Source organism: Symsagittifera roscoffensis, chromosome 7, assembly GCF_963678635.1.
Source record: "Symsagittifera roscoffensis chromosome 7, txSymRosc1.1, whole genome shotgun sequence".
NCBI classification, from domain to species: domain Eukaryota; kingdom Metazoa; phylum Xenacoelomorpha; order Acoela; family Convolutidae; genus Symsagittifera; species Symsagittifera roscoffensis.
Genome location: NC_087068.1, coordinates 49,163,451 through 49,184,134, shown reverse-complemented (window position 1 = coordinate 49,184,134; position 20,684 = coordinate 49,163,451). Strand labels below are relative to the sequence as shown.

At 34.9% G+C, this 20,684-nt stretch overlaps 3 protein-coding genes across 8 annotated transcripts in view; 1 reads left to right on the top strand and 2 right to left on the bottom strand.

Moving 5' to 3' along the window:
* Window positions 1–8,045, bottom strand: part of LOC134851238 (uncharacterized) — a 28,317-nt gene extending 20,272 nt beyond the window's left edge. Inside the window, exons 1-7 of the mRNA XM_063867235.1 lie at window positions 7,546–8,045; window positions 6,647–7,064; window positions 5,975–6,229; window positions 5,588–5,759; window positions 4,853–5,029; window positions 1,715–1,855; window positions 1,395–1,529 (exon numbers count right to left, since the gene is read on the bottom strand). Of these exons, the coding sequence (XP_063723305.1) occupies window positions 1,395–1,529; window positions 1,715–1,855; window positions 4,853–5,029; window positions 5,588–5,759; window positions 5,975–6,229; window positions 6,647–7,064; window positions 7,546–7,915 (1,668 nt within the window). The 5' untranslated portion in view covers window positions 7,916–8,045. The remainder of the gene's footprint in view (window positions 1–1,394; window positions 1,530–1,714; window positions 1,856–4,852; window positions 5,030–5,587; window positions 5,760–5,974; window positions 6,230–6,646; window positions 7,065–7,545) is intronic.
* The window catches only part of LOC134851632 (uncharacterized), a 350,773-nt gene that overhangs the window by 173,450 nt on the left and 156,639 nt on the right, over window positions 1–20,684 (bottom strand). The gene's annotated exons all lie outside the window — the stretch shown is intronic.
* On the top strand, window positions 15,386–20,632 carry LOC134851568 (uncharacterized). Its single transcript, XM_063867712.1, has 6 exons — window positions 15,386–16,111; window positions 16,348–16,527; window positions 18,070–18,292; window positions 18,702–18,956; window positions 19,686–20,028; window positions 20,496–20,632. The coding sequence occupies exons 1-6, from the start codon at window positions 15,679–15,681 to the stop codon at window positions 20,589–20,591; spliced, it is 1,530 nt and encodes a 509-aa protein (XP_063723782.1). The 5' UTR covers window positions 15,386–15,678; the 3' UTR covers window positions 20,592–20,632.

Below are 20,684 nucleotides of genomic sequence, written 5' to 3'. Positions count from 1 at the left end.
GCTAGGGCAACAAAAAGTAGGGAGTGAAATTGTATGGTGTAAAATTCTTTAGAGTGAAAAAGGGGGGAACCGGTCAAAATAGTGAATCGGGAGAGCTCCGAAGATCAACTTGGTCGAAATAAAAAAAGGCGACAATATTTTCGATTTTTTTAAATCCCCCTCGGGAAAGTCCTAGATTCCTCCCATGGAAAAAGTCAAAATGATTCGGCGCCCACTCATTACTTTGATTTTCCAAGCTTGCTGTGAAACAGAAGGATTTTATTTTAACATAGGAATCTGTTATGACTAAGCGTGATCAAAATCGGTGATATCTTAAAATAGGCCGTCACTTAGAGAAATATCTGAATCATGCTAAGCGCGAGAACTCTTGAGCATAATATAGTCATCGGTCTATTTTGAATCACTTGTACATGCTGCTTAGATAGTTTTCTTATATACATTATCCTGCCAGACGAAATGTTGTTCAAAAAAATCAAATTTTTTACTTTCTTTTGCCAAAAAATTTGGCTTTGAAATAAATTACAAATACTGATCAAGGATAACAAAATACGATTCACGCATTTAACATGAATTTGCCCCCTTTTGTATATATATCACCCAAAAGTCATTGACGAAATCTTTTTTTTTAAATATTTTTTGAAAATAATGACTCATTAAAATCATAGTCCTCGGTCAATAAGAGAACATCAAACAAATGAAGAATTTGAAAAGCCCGAACCAGGCAATTTAAATGAGTGAGTACAATTACGATAGATGAATCCCAAAAACACATAGATGAGTGAGTGGACGAAAAAAATGAGCCCCAATGAACACGGCTTATTGCGTTTTTAATTATATGATATTGACTTTTTGCCTCAACTATTTGTTCTTGGGCCCAACTATCATACATGAATCCGTGTATCTTTAAAAGCGCTCTATTGTTGTGATGAGTAGCGCACCGAAGGGAGGCATGGGCAGGGGGTGGAGTGGGCGATTGCTTTCTTCGCAATTCTGCTGGTTGCCAAATTTTTCAAAGGGAATTTTACGACATCCTGTGCTAAGTTTTTACGACATCCAATTTGGCCTAACAACCGCACAAATTTTCTAATTTTCTAATGGCGCCTTCGGCGTCAAAGCAACTAGATTTGCGGGGGAGCGCGCGGAAAAAAAAAGCAATTTTTGTTAAAAAGATGCCCAAAACGTCGTTTTCAGCCTGTTTATTTTCAAAAGTTTGCCTGCGGCGCAGAAAAATGCTGAAAAATGGCACCCTCATAGCATTTTTGGAGAGCTCGGAAAACCAAATTAGCCGACCTAAAAAAATAGGTGGACAAAAGTTCCAAATTTTTTTTTCTCGAAAAACCGCCCCCATTGAAGAATTTCTGCCGACGCTACTGTTTGTGATCTGAATGGTCTACCTGAATGGGTATCTCGAGGTAGATAAGGATCTTCTTCCAGTCATCCTGGAACTGGGAGGCCAGATCGAGCAAGAAAGAATCAGTGAGGACTACGTCTGTCTCAGTTTTTCGGAAATTCATCACTCGCTCCATGAACTGAAAAGTGAATACCTATTTTGCGCAATTGAAGGACAAGCTGCAAGGTCTAAAATTGCCTTATTTACGTGAAAAGCTGAACAAATTATAAAAGCCGCTTACAAAATTAGAAAAAAAAGAATCGTGCATGAAATATGTGACCAAAAAATCAACCATTTCCGCAGTAGTCATATAAATTGGTTTACTAATTTGTTTCTGTTGTTGTTGTTCTCTGCAGTGGCGGGGGTGTTTGTTCCGAGAGGACTGCTGTCAGTGCTGTCGATCTCACTGTAGACAACGGCCATGGAACAGAATGAGTTGATCTTCGCCTCAGTGAAATAGACACCCTGAAAAAAAAATTAAGTGTTTGCTGCCAACGAAGCTAATTGGCCATTTTTGCTTGTTCAGTCTCTTAAAGAAAATGTGAAATATATATAATAATTTCTTGTAACAATTTGTTCCAAACAACTTTTTTATCTACTTTTGTATCAACAGATACCAAATAGCAAACGAGTTCCAAAAAGTCTATATGTTTTTATTGTTCTGATCACCTTCAACGATAGGAAAGAGAATTGGTTAAGCTCCGCCGTTTCAGTTATGCTTCTAAAGATATCTAGTGCGGTAATATATTGAAAACTTGGGTTCGAATACCAACAAGACTGCTCTTATCAGGGCGAAGCCTTGAATGTTCTGACTGCCTTTTAAGGTCTATGAAGCAGTAATACACGAAAAAATTAAACGTAACAAAATAAAATGAAAAATTCATATAAAATTCAAAATGATAAATTTCGCTCCTAGTAACAAATATTTTATGGCTAATAATCTTCCTTCAACCAATTTGGAATAATTTCTCAGACGGATTAAATCTCCGCTTAATATTGCGCGTTAATTGTCCCAAATCGGCCAAATGGCAATATTCAAACCCCCATAACTCAACGAAAAATGATCACAGGTGAAATATCTTTTCAAATTTAAGCTCAGGACAACAATGCCTTTTGAATAATATTTTAAAAAATTCCGTCAAAAATGGTTAGTTAAAAAGTCGGATTTTGTCAGAAGAAAATAAAAACCACCCCGAGCACAAATTTTCCATTATTTTGCTTCGAAAGTTGGAACACTAACCGTTTTGGCACCAATAAAAATCTGCAAAAAACATGTAATACTACTTTTGTCATGAGGCATAAAATAAATGTTGTATCATAACTAAAAAACTACGGATTTTTCAAATTGCAGTTTCAGGAATTGGGTTTAAAAACACAAATTTTTTCAACCCAGACGCGTTTGAAATTTTAACTCAGCACAAAAAAATGACTTTCATTTTTCCTAATTTTAATTACAAGCAAGTTTCATCCAGGCGCAGATTAACCAATCAGGGTCCTTCGATATTATTGTTTTGTTTAGTTTCATAAAATTTGATGCCGACTTCACAGTTTCTGACATTATATTAACCCTGATCTAAAATTTTTGATGTTCGCTCAAAATTTTGGATTGAGTGCCCGGGTTGAGTTTACTTGAAAATTAGCGATAAAAATGAAAAAAAACAGCGATCGCCATTGATGACTTATCGGTGATCATTGCCATCATAGCAAATTTTGTCCATAGATTATCGCTAATCTGGCCAAGTTTTAGCAATGAAACAGCAATAAAAAACCATCAAAATGAGCAAACTGGAAAACTGTCGGGGTTCGAACCCGCAATCTTCAGCTTAGACATGTATGCCACCTCCAAGCCACGCAGCTTTAGATATACACTAGTCATAGGGTTATTAACTCACGCTCTCATTTGAAAGCTACTAAAACAATTTGAAATTTCAAAACTTTAAGCGCTGATTTTTTTCGGAATTATTACTGAAATAGCTCTAAAATATTGCAGGTTTAGCTATGCAAAAACTCTGAATTATACATGAATCAGCACTGAAAATGGCGATCACTGTGATACTACAGAAAAAGCAATAATTGACGATGGGACTTCAACCAGGGTGTGGCTCGAAAAGATATGATCAAACTTTTAAGCCCATATGTGCTTCGTTGAATCGATTTTAGTTAGTAGCAAAAAATTCGGACTGACAAAATTAATTAAAAAGAGCAAATGACCTATTTCAGACAAATTTCAGGTATTGCATTCAAAAACTATTTTTTAGACAGAAAGTATGTCTCATTTTCACCTATAGAGAGATGCAAAAAGTTGGGGCAGACAGGATTAAGTAAAAATAGCAACTGTCTAGACATCAACGGAAAAAAAACTGAAATAAACATAACATCGAAAGTTCATAAAGCAGAGTTACGGGATCTACTTAACAATCCCCCTTTTAAGAAAGGGGAGGAGATCGTTAATAAGATTACTTGCACTAAACTTTCGACCAATCAGAATGCAGCAAAATTCGAATTTACATACAATGCTCTAGTGCGAATTTACTGTTTCTATTTACAGGGGTGGAGATTTTTTAGTAGATACAATAGGGGTGGGGGATTGTTAATAGATCCGAGTTTCGCTCAAAACCTATAACCACAGCGGGCAATTGCATCCGAAGCGTCGAAATGTTTTATTCTAAAAACTGGATTTTCATCGCGGTATTTAAAAATTAGGCTAGTATAATCATCGGATAATCGATGATCTCGCATTTCGAATTTTGTCTGACAAAAAAACCAAGGTTGTTCCGCTACAGATTTTGCATGCAAAAAAGCGCCGAAAAGTACTGATTGCTCATTTTAATTAATTCTGTCTGTCCAAACTTTTTGCAACTCTCTATATTTATCTGTTGTCAACTTCACATTTGTTATTTTGCAGTCACGCAAATTTTATAATTAGTACCAAAAAAATTCGGACAGACAAAATTAGTTAAAAATAGCAATTGAACTATTTTGCAAAAATTTTGCATGCAAAACCTAATTTTTCAGTCCGATTTTGCGTCTCAAGATGGTCCGAAAAAAAATTGCACGCAAAAATATGTCAAAATGGTACGATTTTTCTTTATAGTTAATTCTGTCTGTCCGAAATTTTTCAACTCTCTACACTTGAATGAACAAAAATGCTATTAAATAATCTTAACCAAAAAGCCGAGAGAAAAATATTTTTTCTTATCTTTGGGAGATTTTGAAAGATTTCTGAGCTTCGGGGTAACAAAAGCTCAAGTTTATATAATCTGTCATGAAAAACTACTTTTTTAAAAAATCAGGTTATTTTGCATAGAAGAAGTTTTGAAGCTTTGATTTCTTTGCTACATAGAAGCTTTGATTTCTTTGCTCACAACGGTATTCTTGTACGAATACACAACCCGTGAATTAGTCGTTTCAAGTCGAAATAGTTAACAAAGGGGTGAAACAATGAGCAAGGATTCAGCTGACCTTCAGATTGTATCTTCTGTGACTGTACTCTCTATTGACATGAACTGGTTTCTCAGTAGACCACCTTCTGGTCTGAGGGTCACTGTTCAGCTTAATGACCACGTGTTTCTCACTAGCCTCGTCTATCTTCTCCTTCTGCGGAATGCACACTATCAGCGGCCACTTTGTCGTCGCAGCCTTGAAGGGATATTTTCTATCATTACTCAACATTAAATCTTTTTTCAACATAATTTTTTTCTAAGTATCAAGAAGCATAATAAACAGTCAGGACAATCCCCCTTTCCGAAATCATAGCTCCCCGCAAAATCAAAGGGGTTTAAGCAAGTTTTAGGGTAGGTCAGTTAAAATTGCATGTTAAACAAAAATACCAAAGCCGCTTTGAATTTTTTCATTTGGAACAAAAATGGTTATGACCAAATTGACATCTAGCAGTTAACTGCAAATGGTCGTTATTTCAAACTAATGTCCTAAATTTTTGTATTGTTTTTTATCAAGTTAAGACACAAAATATTATCCTAAGTTTAACGAAACATTTCAGGAAGATTATAGTAAATTCCTTAAGTAATGAAAGCAAAAAGAGCAATGAGGCGATCTTCAACAAAAACTTGGAACGCCTGGGCCAAATGTCATTTGCTCTTCTTGTTCGTTTATTTTGCTACACTTTTTGCTTTTTGCAATGCGCTATTAATTCTAATTTTTGCATTACTCTACTGGTTATATTAGAAAAGATCCCGCCTTTGCTAAGTTGTCGATTTCGATTATGTCCGAGAGGAGTTTATCCGAGGCGTATTGGATCAAAGAGTGGCGAGAGTGGTTGCGTTTCTTGTAGCTGATCTTCAGGTGCGCAATGGTATCCACGGGTCCACGTAACAGGCAGCAGAGAGTCTGGTTCGACTTGGCAGGAATTCTGAAAAAAATGGCAATCTTTAAAACACTCCAAGCTATATGGAAGAACCCTGAAACCCTACAGGCTGAAATCATTGAAACTTAAAGACTCTTTGAATTTTTTGAAATCTCTAAGACACTCCAAAGTTTTCAAAATCTCGAAAACTTTGAAATTTTGAAGATTCTTTGAATTATACGAATCACTGAATATTTAGGTACTCAGTTTTTTTTAATCACCTGAGAATCGGCCAGCTATCAGACGGGTCCAGATTCTTAATATACTTAGCCATGTTCTCAACCGCCTGGTAGTTCTCTTGGGTATCTTCAAATCTCTCCTTTAGACTCCTCTGGGCGAATTTCAGTTCCTTCAAAGACTTCTGAACCGCCTCGTGCTTCTCTGTTCTCTGTTCCAACTTACAACTTACTAATGCTTCTATGTCTTTGTTCAGACTATTTCGCAGGTTCTCAAAGTGACTGCTTGCTTTGGCCGCCCTGAAATATGCCACAAAGTTCGCCTAAAATTAATTATCGTTTTTACGCTTTCAGAATCAATTTTCGAGCATTATAGAAATACACTGTTTTGAAAAAAACCTGATGTTAAAACTGTAAATCAGAACTTAAACAATAGTGTTTCTGAGAAAAAAATTGTATGGAAGCAATTGACTAGGTTTTTCAGTTTATCCAGCTCAACCCAGATTTTGAAAAAGAACTCAATATGTGACATAAACAAGTACTGGTTTTAATAGGCGTCTGACATTATGACTCTAATTTTGCTGCAGAACGAATATCTGTTTTCGAAAAAAAATTTTGCGATAAAATAATGGCCAACGAATGATTCATAAAAAATTCTTTTCGCCATTTTTCTACTTGTGTTGAAATAAAAATCTGTTCAACTTAGTTTCAACCCACCTGTCAGCTGCGTTCTTCAGTTCTCTTATCTTCACTCTCGACTCCGATATGGCATGTTTCACCATATCATGCTCTTTCCATTTATGGTCAGTTATGTACTCCTTAACTTCTTCCGTCGCGTCGTGCGAGTACACACACAGTTGCTCCAAGCTAGAAACCTCCCGGAAGAACTTCTTTTCGAATTCTTTGCAACCCTGTACCAGTTCCAAAACATCGGCTTCTGTGTATTTCGATTTCATAGAGTGGTCAAGAACTTTTACGAAGTCGGTTATGACGTTTGTACATTGTGAGTTGGCGTCTTTGGTGTAATTCAGAGCCAGTTTGGTTTGGTTCATGATTGAGAGCGACTCGCCACTGTTACCGCGCGAGTCGTCAATCAGGGATTTCTGAAGTGATTTGATCTCATCGGATAAAGTTGCTGAAATGTAACAACAGTCGAATAAACGTTTGAATTATTTTGTTTGTCGAGAAAGTCGAAGCATACCCATTTTTTGGTCGAGAAAGGCGAAACATTTCGATGCGGGGCGAACAAATAAATATTTTAAGAAATTTTGGTCGAGACAGTCAAGAAATCGATCTCGGCCGAAAAAGTCAAGTTTTGGTCAAGCAAACCGAAACATATATTAACTGGGTCGAACAAAGTCGAACAAAGTCGAACATGGTTTTGTTGGGCCGAGAAAGTCGAAACAACCAGACATTGGCCGAGATCGTCGAATCATACCGATTTTTGGCCGAAAAAGTGATAATGTCACTCGACCCGGGGAACCCTCATTTTTTGCAATTACAACCACCCCTCACCGTGCACGTAACGGACAAAAAAGTCAAGACATTCAGCGCAAAACCCACGAATTTCTTAAGCGCTGAATTCAAGTAGGCTACGCGCCCAAAAATATACTTACGAGCAATTTCCAGCTTCAAAAAAGCGGACATGATCATCTGAATATTCTGATGCAATTGTTGCACGCCATTAATGAAGAGGTCCATAATAGTATTGCACTTTTGAAACTCGCCACAAATGTCCTTCAAAAATGTCATCAATTGTTCAGTTGTTTTGTGCATTGCTTCTCCCGATCCATTTAATCGTCTAGTTGAACTTTCGAGAAAAGTGCCCCTTTTTATGTACTTAATAAAGTGTTCACGGTTGAATAGTGTTGAATTGAGGTCTGAGGAGGTCGTTTGGTCGACGGGTGAAAGCATCGAGCCGGATTGAACAGGAGGCATGGACATGGATAGCATAGGGGGCCTTTGTTGGGCTCTAGAAGTCAGCATTCTATCAGATTAATTCAGCTGTACAATCACATCAAGCAATAAAAAATTAACTCAAATATAGAACATTTAAGTAGCAGATCAATCAGAAGTGTGGTTTAACTTATGTAAGATATACTTTTACTGCTCATATGAAGTCTTTTAATTTTTCATATGTTCTTTCTATGTACTTTTTCAAATTTAATATAAAAAATGAGCAAAAAACATACGTTTTTGAATTCGGTTTTACAGTTTCGTAGCCACAAGACTGAATAAAATGGCATTTTCAATTATGCGATGCAATTTGAATGATTATTTTTAATAAAAGGGCTTTGAATAAATTTATTAAGCACATAATTTGGGGGGTCTTTTCGTTTATCAAAAGTAATTCAGGTTGAAACATTCTGCTCTATTTGCACACGGAGCCAACCGGCTAATCTAGCAAGAACATTAGGAGGCCAAACTGTGCATTCTGTGCATTGTTAACGGATTCCGCAACACGCCAAAATCAGATTTGTCGCGGAATCCGCAACTTTGCGACTTTTCTTTGATCTTCTTCGCTGTTTTGGATTCCACAAACAAATACCTAAAACACTGTACCGCTCAAAATCGCTCCGAAAGTAGGCTTTTTGGGTAAAAACGGAATTAAACTAATAAAACAATAAGTAGAATAATCGGCTGCCGACGCGCATTAAAAAATACAAAAAAATTGATTGAGAAAATCATTAATTTGATCACATTTACTTCCAATGAGTTAACAAGGACATGAGGCGAGGTTGAGTAGCTGCGATAAAATCCCTAGCCAAACTCGAAACAAAAGATTCCAACAAAAATGTTTTCCTTGCTAGACATGAATGTTTATCTTACAAGATCTTACAAGAGTATTATCAACATTGATTTTAGAACAAAAACAATTGGAAAACATTTTATCAGCGAATGGTTATTTCAACTCTTGCGTTATCATATCGGAATAAAGATTATTATAAAGTTAATAACTGGTTTAACAAAACCACTTGAGTCTTTTGACAACCCGTGTTGACGTCCGTACAAGATATAAGTCTATAATACAATTTCATAAAGATTTTCCTTGGTTCAAAGAAAAAATGCTTATCGTATATTTTTCATTGAAAAACATTGTATGACAAGGGTTTTAAGTTTTTTTTTCGAAAATTAATTTAAATTGGCTTCGGACTAACCATGGAATTGATGGCAGCTTTGGTTAAAGAAAAGAAACTTTGGCATCAAAAAAATGTTCGAAACAAAATAATGCTTATCATACAATTTCATACATTTTTGAATTAAAAGTTTTATTCCCTCTTATCATTGCAAACTTGTTTTTGTGCTCAAATATACATTTTCGAAAAAAATTGCATTCCAAAATTGGCTTTTTGTGTTTATAACTTAGTCCTAGTTGAGTTTTTTACCTAACAATTCATATATAACAGGCAACTGTTTCGTTAACACTTTCTTTTTTTGTTTTCATATCTTGAGATAAACAAAAATTAGTGAATAAAAAGGGGCCTCTTTTCTTAACCACTGAACTTTTAAAAATTAAAATTTTTAAGTCATATACAGAAAGTTAGGTTTTTGGTATATGATTTGTGTGAAATTCATAACATTAATCAACAAGACTAACAGCACAAAATGCAGTTTGTCCGCAAAGTAACTGCCCGTTACACTCTCGGAAAAATCACATTTTTTTGTGTTTGCTTTTATACAAAAAAGGGTTATCATCCAATTTCATAGTACGGTAAAACTGCCTATCATGCAATTTCACAGAAAAAAACTGCTTCTGCTACTTTCATTCATTTTTTATGCGAAAGCAGTGGGCAAAACATTTATTTCCAGAAATTGGTAAAAAAGAAGACTTTGTTTATAATTTTTTTCTGAATGGAAAGTAAATTTTTTTGCTCTTTACATACAATTTTTTCAGTCCATGAAAATATTTGAAATTATTATAAAGCAATTTTTCAGAGTCTGAAAATGTATGAGAAGCATTGTTTGTCAACCCGGACCTCGATTCGCTATCAAAGTTGAAAAAACCACAAATGTGGCATAGTGGCAATGCACATGCATGCAAAATCAAAAGTCCATGGTTCGAATCCGCGCAGGACGTATTTTTTGTTTATTTATAAAAAAAAATTTTGTTGATTTTAGAAAAAAAAAATAGTGGGCCAACGGTTTTTCTGCGAATGACTATGAAACAGTTTATGAAACAGATTACGGTGGGCAAACGGTTTTTCTTGTGTTATCATATCGGAAAAAAGAGTGGTTTTTAGGTTTATTACTGGTTTAAAAAATCTTTTCAATCATTTGACATCCCGATTTGACGTCCATACAAGAGAACAACTTATAAAAATCAGTTTCATCTATTGGGCCAGAGAAAAATGATTGTTGTACAATTTTAATAGAAAAAAATTGTATGACAATCATATTAGGTTTTTAAATTTTTTTGGCTTAAAGTTCTAACAAAACAAAGTGATGGTACTTTTGCTTAAACGAGAGCAAATTTGGCACCAAAAATAGTTACAAAAATGCTTATGCAACAATTTCATACATGATAATTGTATGATACTCATTTTTCTATAAAAAAAAAGCACATCTTGAGGTGAAATTTTTTCAGCCCTGTTTTGGTTGCAAACTTGATTCTGTGCTTAAGCATACCCTTCATGAAAAAAATTTGGCATCAAAAAAATTAATCAGAAAAATACTTATTCAGCAATTTCATTCATGAAAATTGTGTAATACAATATTTTTCTATACCAGAATAAAGATTATTTTTAGGTTAATAACTGTTTTAACAAAATCACTTGAGTCTTTTGACAACCCGTGTTGACGTCCGTACAAGATAAAAGTCTATAATACAATTTCATAAATGGGGTCCGAGAAAAAAATGCTTATCGTACATTTTTCATTGAAAAACATTGTATGACAAGGGTTTTAAGTTTTTTTTCGAAAACTAATTTAAATTAGCTTAAGACTAACCATGAAATTGATGGCAGCTTTGGTTTAAGAAAAGCAACTTTGGCATCAAAAAATGTTCAAAACAAAATAACGCTTATCATACAATTTCATGCATTTGTGAATTAAAAATTTTATTCCCTCTTATCATTGCAAACTTGTTTTTGTGCTCAAATATAAATTTTCGAAAGAAGATTGCATTCCAACATTGGCTTATTGTGTTTATAACTTAGTCCTAGTTGAGTTTTTTACCTAACAATTCATAAATAACAGGCAACTGTTTCGTTAACACTTTCTTTTTTCGTTTTCATATCTTGAGATAAACAAAAATTTACGAATAAAAAGGGGCCTCTTTTCTTAACCACTGAGTTTTTAGAAATTAAAATTTTTAAGTCATATACAGAAAGTTAGGTTTTTGGTATATGACCTTGTGTAAACTTCATAACATTAACCAACAAGACTAATAGCACAAAATGCAGTTTGTCTGCAAAGTAACTGCCCATTACACTTTCGGTAAAAACACATTTTTTTGTATTTGCTTTTATACAAAAAAAGGATTATCGTCCAATTTCATAGTACGGTTATGAATAGTACTGCTTATCATGCAATTTCACAGAAAAAAAACTGCTTCTGTTACTTTCATTCATTTTTTATGCGAAAGGAGAGGGCAAAAAATTTGTAATTTATTTCCAGAAATTGGTAAGAAAGACTTTGTTTATAATTTTTTTCTGAATGGAAAGGAAACTTTTTTGCTCTTTACATACAGTTTTTTCAGTCCATGAAAATATTTCAAATTATTTTAAAGCATATTTTCAGAGTCTGAAATTGTATGACAAGCATTGTTTGTCAACCCGGAACCTCGATTCGCTAACAAAGTTGAAAAAAAACCACACATGTGGCATAGTGGCAATGCACATGCATGCAAAATCAATTGTCCATGGTTCGAATCCGCGCAGGACGTATTTTTTGTATATTTATAAAAAATTGTTTTGTTGATTTTAGAAAATAAAATGGTGGGCCAACGGTTTTTCTGCGAATGACTATGAAACAGTTTACGGTGGGCAAACGGTTTTTCTTGCGTTATCATATCGGATAAAAAGAGTGGTTTTTTAGGTTAATAACTGGTTTAAAAAAATCTTTTGAATCATTTGACAACCCGGGTTGACGTCCATACAAGACAACAACTTATATAAAATCAATTTCATCTATTGGGCCGGGGAAAAATGATTATTGTACAATTTTAATAGAACAAAATTGTATGACAATCATATTAGGTTTTTAAATTATTTTGGCTTAAAACTCTAACAAAACAAAGTGATGGTACTTTTGCTGAAGCGAGAGCAGTTTTGGCACCAAAAAATAGTTAGAAAATTGCTTATAGAACAATTTCATACATGAAAATTGTATGATAATCATTTTTCTTTAAAAAAATACATCTTGAGGTGAAATTTTTTCAGCCCTGTTTTGGTTGCAAACTTGATTCTGCAAAAAGAAACATATCCTTCATGAAAAAAATTTGGCACTAAAAAAATTAATCAGAAAAATACTTTTTTCAGCAATTTCATACATGAAATTTGTATGATACAATATTTATCTATAGAAAGAATAACATTTGAGGTGAAAATTTTTCACCCCTGTTTTGGTTGCGCACTTGATTCTGTGCTTAAATATACACTTTACGAAAAAAAAATTGCATGCCAAATTTAAACTTTTGAGTCTATAACGTAGTTCAGGTTGAGTTTGTCAGCTAAACAATCCAAAATAACAGGCAATTGTTTTTAAAACAATTGTTTTTTCGTTTTCAAATGCACAGACTAAACAAAAATTTAAAAAAAAGGCCATTTTTTCAACATACGGTAACGCACATGCATGCGTAATCAAAAGTCCGTGGTTGGAATCCGCGCAGGACGTATGTTTTGGTAAAAGCCAAGTTTTCCTCGTTGCAAGAATTCGTTGTCTGATACTTGTTTAACATACTATTTCATGTTTTTTCCGTTCCAATTTTTTCTGATTTTATTGGTATTTAGAAAACATTGATCATTGATTGAACAGTGGTCTAACAATTTTTCGCATATGTTTCGAAAAGAATTTTTTTCCAGGGCAGACACAGAGAGAGTTGTACCTCTTTCGGGCAACGCCTAAAAAGACAACGCTCTCTCAGAAAACAAAATTAATTTTAGTTTTTGTAGTCAAAATTTTGTTTGTATCAAAAGAGTAGGCGCGTCCCAATGTCTTAGTTTTTGAGTTATTTTATATTTTATTTGATTGCCTACCAAATTTTCTGAAAGGTGACAATCATTGCGAAGCTTTTCGGTTTGTGACTTGCAAACCTTGAGTTTTAGATACCATCAATCCTGAAATGTCAAATTTTGGCATCGTTTGAAACAATCATCGGACTTTCACGTTATTGTTCACAATATCTGGGAACAATGTTCAGACTTTGTTTAAAGCCATTTTCAGGTTTTGTATTGGACTTTGTTCAAAATTTGCTCTGAAGTGATTGTGACTATGAAAGTTGATACATAAAATCATAACCTCGATGACCCCGCATGTCATTTTGTTAGAAAAAGCAGTCATTATTCTGGTATTGGTTGAGTGGACAAGCGATGAAAAGCAAACAAAACTTTAAGCTTCTCCGCGGCTTCTCTTTGCTTTAAACAATAGAAACGTTCGGGCGAACTTCTATCGCCATTTTTAACCCTGAATACTTTTTCAATACGAGTCAAGACTGTACAAGTTTTAGTTTGATAGCTCATTTGACACTGCGCTTTCTCAATTTTCGCTGAAGCTTGCAGTATACATCTAGTTTTGTAACTGCTACAGAGAATTTATTTTTTGACCCTGTACGATCCCCGGCTTTGTTTTGAAGAGATTAATTGCGGGCGCTAAGAACTCGACCTACGCTATAGTGCCTTCTCGTCTCTTCAAGGGTTGGTCGGAATAAAAAAACTGCTTAAAAAGGCCAAAAATTGCGCGTACGCAAATTTTATGGATAGGAATCAATTTTTATTGAATTTTCAATGCTTCATGGGGGGGGGGGGGGGGATTTTCAAAAAATTTCGAAAATTTTATCGACCTTTTTTTAGGTCGACCAAATTGATTTTCTGAGCTCTCAAATCACTATAAAGACACCATTTTGACCAAATTTTTTGCGCCACAGGCAAAATTTTGAGAAAAAAAATCGGGCCAAAAAAGTCGTTTTTATGTTATTTTCGGAAAAATTTGACCAAAAAAAGTTTGCGATTTTTCGGCGCGCGCTTCCCCCTCAAAGTTAGCATATATTGGCGCCTTTAGAAAAATTTTAGGGTCCGTCACCAAAAATGGATATCATCCCTTTGGGTCGGCAGGTGGTCGAACTCCTGAGGCGGGGAAAGGGCATCCGCCCCTCTGCCCACCACCCCCCCCCCCCCCCCCTAAACCCACTGGTGCTTTTCACTATAAAAATCTGGTAATGCTAACTTACAATGCATTGAATTTTAATTATAATTTCAACAAACCGAAAATCAATAACAAGGAAAGCCGGCTATTGAGCAAATGGCACAGAAATTTCCGACCATAATTTGAAAAAAACACAAAAAAAGTAACCTTCGTGGTGTGCTAAAAAGATCTGAATGAAAAACTAGAATTCGGAGCGAAACTTTTTGTCTGAGCGAAAGTTTTTGTCATGAGTTTTGTGTATTCATAAAACAATTGTATGACGAATAAATAGTTTCAAATGTGTTCTTGCTTCAAAAAATCTCGTTAACAAACTCAGAAACCTGAATTTATGGTCTCAAATTGGTTCGCTGGGAAGCTGATAAGTCGACTTACCCTTCAAGCCAAGGAAAAAGACAGACAAATTTTTTGAAAGTCTAACTTGGCAAAGCGTCAAAAAACTTCATATCTGTTTTGACGTCAAATAAATCAAAGGTGTTCAGTGCTCAGTCTAGAAAGCTGGAAAAACGTTAGAGATAACCCAGCATCTTTTACTAAGAATAGATGGTAACGGCATCCTTTTTATGAATTGTAGCATTCATTTTTTCATTTTTTCTGGAACCATTTTTTTAACCGGTTTATTTCGATCATCAGTGCGAAATCACTCATAAATCGGTCGAAATTCTTTCAATGCCGGACCTAGAAACTCCTTCATTTGTTTTGTTTGCCAATTTTGGCGCATAAAGAGTAATTCAAGCTCATCGGGTTCTCAAATTTTGATCCATCTAGCTCCTTCCAAATAGTTTCATCTAGCATATGTCAAAGTTTTTAAATGTACTTTTTCAAATGCTATATTTTAATAGTCGCAGAGAAAACGACAAAATGTGAGAAAAATTCATCATTTTTTTGAAACCAATCTGGTCAAGCTAAAAAAAAACTTCTGTGTTCTTTGACTGAGCTCAGACGTGACAAGACACAATAATTGATACAGTTGTACAAAAAACGTTTCCTCTTCCAACTCTGCTTTACAAAAATTCGGACTGGGAGTTAAGACTTTGCAACTTGTTTAACGATAATTTTTAGCAGTAAATTGATGACTAATTCAGTTGCCACTAAAACCAAAAACAGGTGGTAAAATCCAAACCTTACGGCCAGATTTTAAGTGTATCGAACTTACTTACAACGAATCATTAACTTTCAAGTCCTTGTTTTGTAATAAAAATGAGTAATAAGCGCCGATTTGTACGTCATGTCAATTTTAGATGCCAGATAAGACCTGGTGTTTTTGTTGGACTCTGCATTAATATTTTTTATTTGCAAGTCGTCAGCAATTGAATTGTGTAAGCTTCACTTAAGAAAGAGTACTGAGGTCTCAAAATGCAATTTGAGTTTGAATTTGTTGTAATGGTTTTATGATATTGAAAGCCAATAGATATTTTTATTCAAGTTTTGTGGTCAAACATATTGCTTTTCTTAATACCAGTGAACTAAAAATGTTCTCCCACAGTTTTTCATCAAACGATATTTCCAACATAGATCACAATCACACATCGACTAGTCGACCAGTCTCGACTGCAGGACTCGATTCGACCTTGCTAAACGCGACTCGAATGTCAAAACAACTAAAACAAATCAAGCAACTTCTGAGCAAAACCCGAGCCGGTATTCGAAGAGAGAATCCGAGTTTGACAACGTCGAGGGAACTTGTCGGGTTCTGTGAGGAGTTCGCCCAGGAGTTCTTGAGATGTCTAAGCGTGCTTGAGCCGTTTTTGGAGGTTACTAGAGATATTTTCGAAGTTGTTCACTCCATTTTGAAAGAATACGAGTCATCATCTTCAGTAAATGGTGAGCTGATTTCAATTGTTAATATATAATTTTTTATATAATTAATCTTTTTTTTTGAAAAAAGTTTGACATCTTTGACATCTTTAAAAGTATCGTCAAATTATGACACCTATCAATATCTGCTCATATAGCTTGGTGTAACGATTTACCGGGTCTTCTGATTTAAAATAAAAAACGAAAAATGAAAAATGAAAACTCAGTTTTTTTTTTCATTAAAGTTATTGAGGTTTTTTCAGATGATTGCAAAACGCAGTTGTCGGACATCGCCACCGAAATCTCAGACACTGATCCGAAGTCCATGTCAATCACCCGGCTGCTCAAACAGGCATCAAAAAGTACAAGTGACGCAAATGACAAAATCCGCGCAATAACTCCCGAAATATCTGCTGTTTTCGATTTGAAGGCGAACAAATTAGGTAAAGTCAAAAATAACTTATCTACTTTGCATATATAAGACTACGATGCTGCTAATGCAGAGTAGGGCGTCCCAGGTCAAATACAAACCTAGATTTGTTCTCAACAAATGTTTTTAAAAGAAAACAAGACTGCTCGTATCAGGGCGAAGCCCTGAATGTTCCGACTGCCTTTTAAGGTTTTATGGAGCAGTAATAATATTTAAAAAAAATGTAATAAAATTTAAAAAAAAAGTTTTGAAAATTTTTATGAAAAATCATCCCCCCACACGCTATTTAAAATACAAAAAGATAGATTTAGCTCACTGTAACAAATCAATTATGGCAAATAAGCTTCTTTCAACCAATTTGGAACGATTTTAAGACGGATTAACTCTCCGCTTACGCGTTAATAGCGCGAAATATTACGCGCGTTAATTGTCCCAAATTGGCCAAAATGGCAATCTTTAAACCCCCATAACTTTACGAAAAATGATCACAGGTGAAATATTTTTTCAAATTTGAGCTCAGGACAACAATACCTTTTGAATGATATAAAAAAATTCCATCAAAATTGGCTAGTTAAAAAGTCGAAATTTGTCTGAAGAAAAAAAAACCCACCCCGAGCACAAATATTCCGTTACTTTCAAATCGAAAGTCGGAACAACAAGACTGCTCGTATCAGGGCGAAGCCCTGAATGTTCTGACTGCTTTTTAAGGTTTATGGAGCAGCAGTAATAACATAAAAAAAAGTTAAATGAAATAAAATAAAACGAAATTTTTTTTTCTAAAATTTGAAATTTTTTATGAAATTTATGAAATTCATCCCCCCACACGCCATATAAAGTACAAAAGAAAAGATTTCGCTCCTAGTAACAAATCAATTATGACAAATAAGCTTCGTTCAACCAATTTGGAACGATTTATAAGACGGATTAAATCTCCGCTTACGCGTTAATAGCGCGAATTACATCGCGCGTTATTTGTCCCAAATTAGTCAAAATGGCCAAAATAGCAAACTTTAAACCCTCATAACTTTACGAAAAATGATCACAGGTAAAATATCTTTTCAAATTTAAGCTCAGGACAACAATACCTTTTGAATGATATAAAAAAATTCCGTCAAAAATGGCTAGTTAAAAAGTCGAAATTTGTCTGAAGAAAAAAAAAACCCACCCCGAGCACAAATATTCCGTTACTTTCGTATCGAAAGTCGGAACAATAATGTAAAATGTGTTAGCGTCCAATGCTTGTTAAATTAAAGTTTTTATAGCTAAAGTAGATTTTTTACCCATGCAGTATTAGATAAGATAATTCAACATTTTGTACATATTCGAAAAATTCTCTCAGTGTGTTACTGTCGGCAAAAATTGGTGCGAGCTTATGCCATTCATCTTCGGGAAGCCTAATTTAAATCCATTTATACAGAAAGACAAAAAATTTCCTTTTTTCAAAAAAAGAATATGAAAAAGATTCAAAAAAATTTCAATGCTTTTTCTTCAAATTTTTGAAGTTATTATTTCACCTAGACATCAACTGGCTATTTTTGATGTCATTTCTAATTAGATGGCGACACGATCCTCGAACTTACGAATGAGTGTCGTGACAACGCGAAGATCCTCGCGAGACGAGCATCAGGCATGGACACTTTAAGAGCAGATTGTCAGCACGTGAGAGAAGAGGCGAAGGAGAGGCTGGACAACTATCCCTGGAGAAAGTATTCGGATGCACAGGACAAAATACGAGAGGCGGAGAAGAAAATCCGCAGTTTAGAGTCGGCTACCGACAGGTCTCTAAGCAAAATTATTATTTAACACTAAAAACAAAAAAGAACAGACAAAAACAGTTTTTTTAGATGGCATCAAAATTTATTTTTTCCTGCATTTGACGGCTCAAATAAGGTTATTTACTCAAGTAAGATGAACCTTGGGCTAAAATACTTTCGATTCACAATTCAATCACAAAACGGTTTCATGATATACTTTTATATTTTGAGCTCAAAATTCTTTAAAATAGTTTTTGTCGTGTAGTATAACCAATGACTCCCTTGTATCTTTTAAATTTTCTCTCCTTGTATCAACAACGACTTGGTCATCGGCAAAATTTTCCTAGAATACTAAATAAGGAAAGCTTATCCTTTGACTCACAAAAGGCTTGGTGGATTCAATTTATTTAAACCTTTTTCTTTGCAATTTCAGAGCAGCTGAGAAACGTGACTACGCGCTTACTGTGAAACAACGTCTGGAGATTGCAAACAGCGCTTTGAGACGAGCTCCTCGGAACGAGCGAGAACAGTTCTACCAGTCAGCCGAGAAAGAACTGCGAAAAGGCCAGCAGATTCTGTGTGATATTGAGAATGAAGAAAAGAAAATAGCTGCTAATTTGGATATGGTCAAAGAAGCCACTGATAGGTTGGAAGAGTTCAACCCCACAACACACTGGGAAGTCATCAGGTATGGCTGTGGAATTGATGAACAAAGAATTGTGACGTCATCTGTGATGTGTTTCTGAGGACCTCGATCATAGGTTGAAGTGAAAAAAAAAGAATAGAATCAGGAGCGGATCTAGAATTTTTTGTAGAGGGTGTGGGGGTAGGGGTTCTTGGATTTTTTAAATTTCAATAATTGTGACCTTTTTTCTAGGTCGACTAATTTGATTCTTGAGTGCGCCCAGAAAAATCTTAAGACTTTGGAATAATGTCCTGCGAAAAAGAAAAATGCTGTTTTTGGAAAATTTTGACCAAAAATCACTAGTTTTTTTTTTCGGCCCGCGCACCCCTTCAAAATTAGTATATACCGGCGCCAAAGGCGTCTTAGACATGTTTAGGGCTGGTCCCGAAAACGGATGTCAAAAAATATTAACAAAGCGGGGTAGACCTTACACTGAGAAGTTTGGACTGTCTATTCATTACCGCGACAAAGCATTTATTTCACGACAAAAACGGCGGTCATTTTCATGTGGGTAGTAATGTTCCGATCATCAGTGAAAGAGTAGTAGGAAGGAACTGTGGCTTATTTAAGTTGGATTTTTTTGAAGAAAATGATTTTTGAAAGAAAGTTCATATCATTTATCAAGTTAATAGCAGAATTTTTTTATGTTAACTTTTTGACTATAAATTATATAAGTTTTTATTTGCCTGTAAGAGACACCCATACGAAACATATTTAATAGAGAATATTTAGGGTTCCCGTGAGATTAAATACTACCCTTCTATGCCTGCTAAAAGGACCTCCCCAAATAATCAAACGAGTCAAAGTATCCTGCCTCAAGAAGAACTTCCTCGCTGAAAAGTTTCTGGAACCTGGAGAACAGCTGATGAGCAACGTGATCGAACTCACAAACGTGCAGATCTATGACCCGCAGTGGCCTTTAGTGGTTTGTATTCCACAGAAAAGAAAAATAACCAATCAGCAGCTGACTGCTGTCAAGTGTTCGACTGATACGAAAGCGTCCAGTTCCTGGAGTTGCATGCGCCCAATGGAAGTGAATATAAAGTCAGGCAGCTACCCGAAAATGAATGTCAGAGTAAGGGAGCTTCTTAGCATAATTTTGGGCAATGTTAAACGTCTGAGCCCCTTAGATATCAAATAGACAGTCAAAAGAGTTTTTTTATAAATTAAGAATTCAGAAACCGAACCAATTTAAATAAATACCTTTTCAGTTATTTTTAATTATTTTTTGGGCGAAGCTCTTAACACCCTTAGCTTTTTAAAAATTAGAACATATTTTGTAGCTATTTTTATATGGTTTTTTCACAAGGTATCTCAAATTCAAGTGATGAAAAATAATGGCTATTTGTTTTCTCATATGCCAATCAAATTTTTTCTTGTTTTCACACGATTCGAATCATTCATTCTATGAAGTGCAATATCTTGTTTTTTCGGAAACGCGTTTGAATCTATTTAATTTTGACACATAATGAAAGATCATAATGCGGTGAGTATAATGTAACTTTTCAACCCAATCAATTTGTTTTTCTTTGTTGAGCATAGGAGTTTTATTTCGCGGAAGTGAAGATGACCTCTTTCTGCACTCTGGCGATTATAGAGAAAACAAAGGTCACCCCCCTGGCGACCGCCCTCTTTTGAGCACAATTGCACCCGCTCCTCTGAATCTACAACAAAACAGGTACGAACTGGAGAAAGTTCTCAAATCTAATGTTGACTTTATTGTATAGTTAA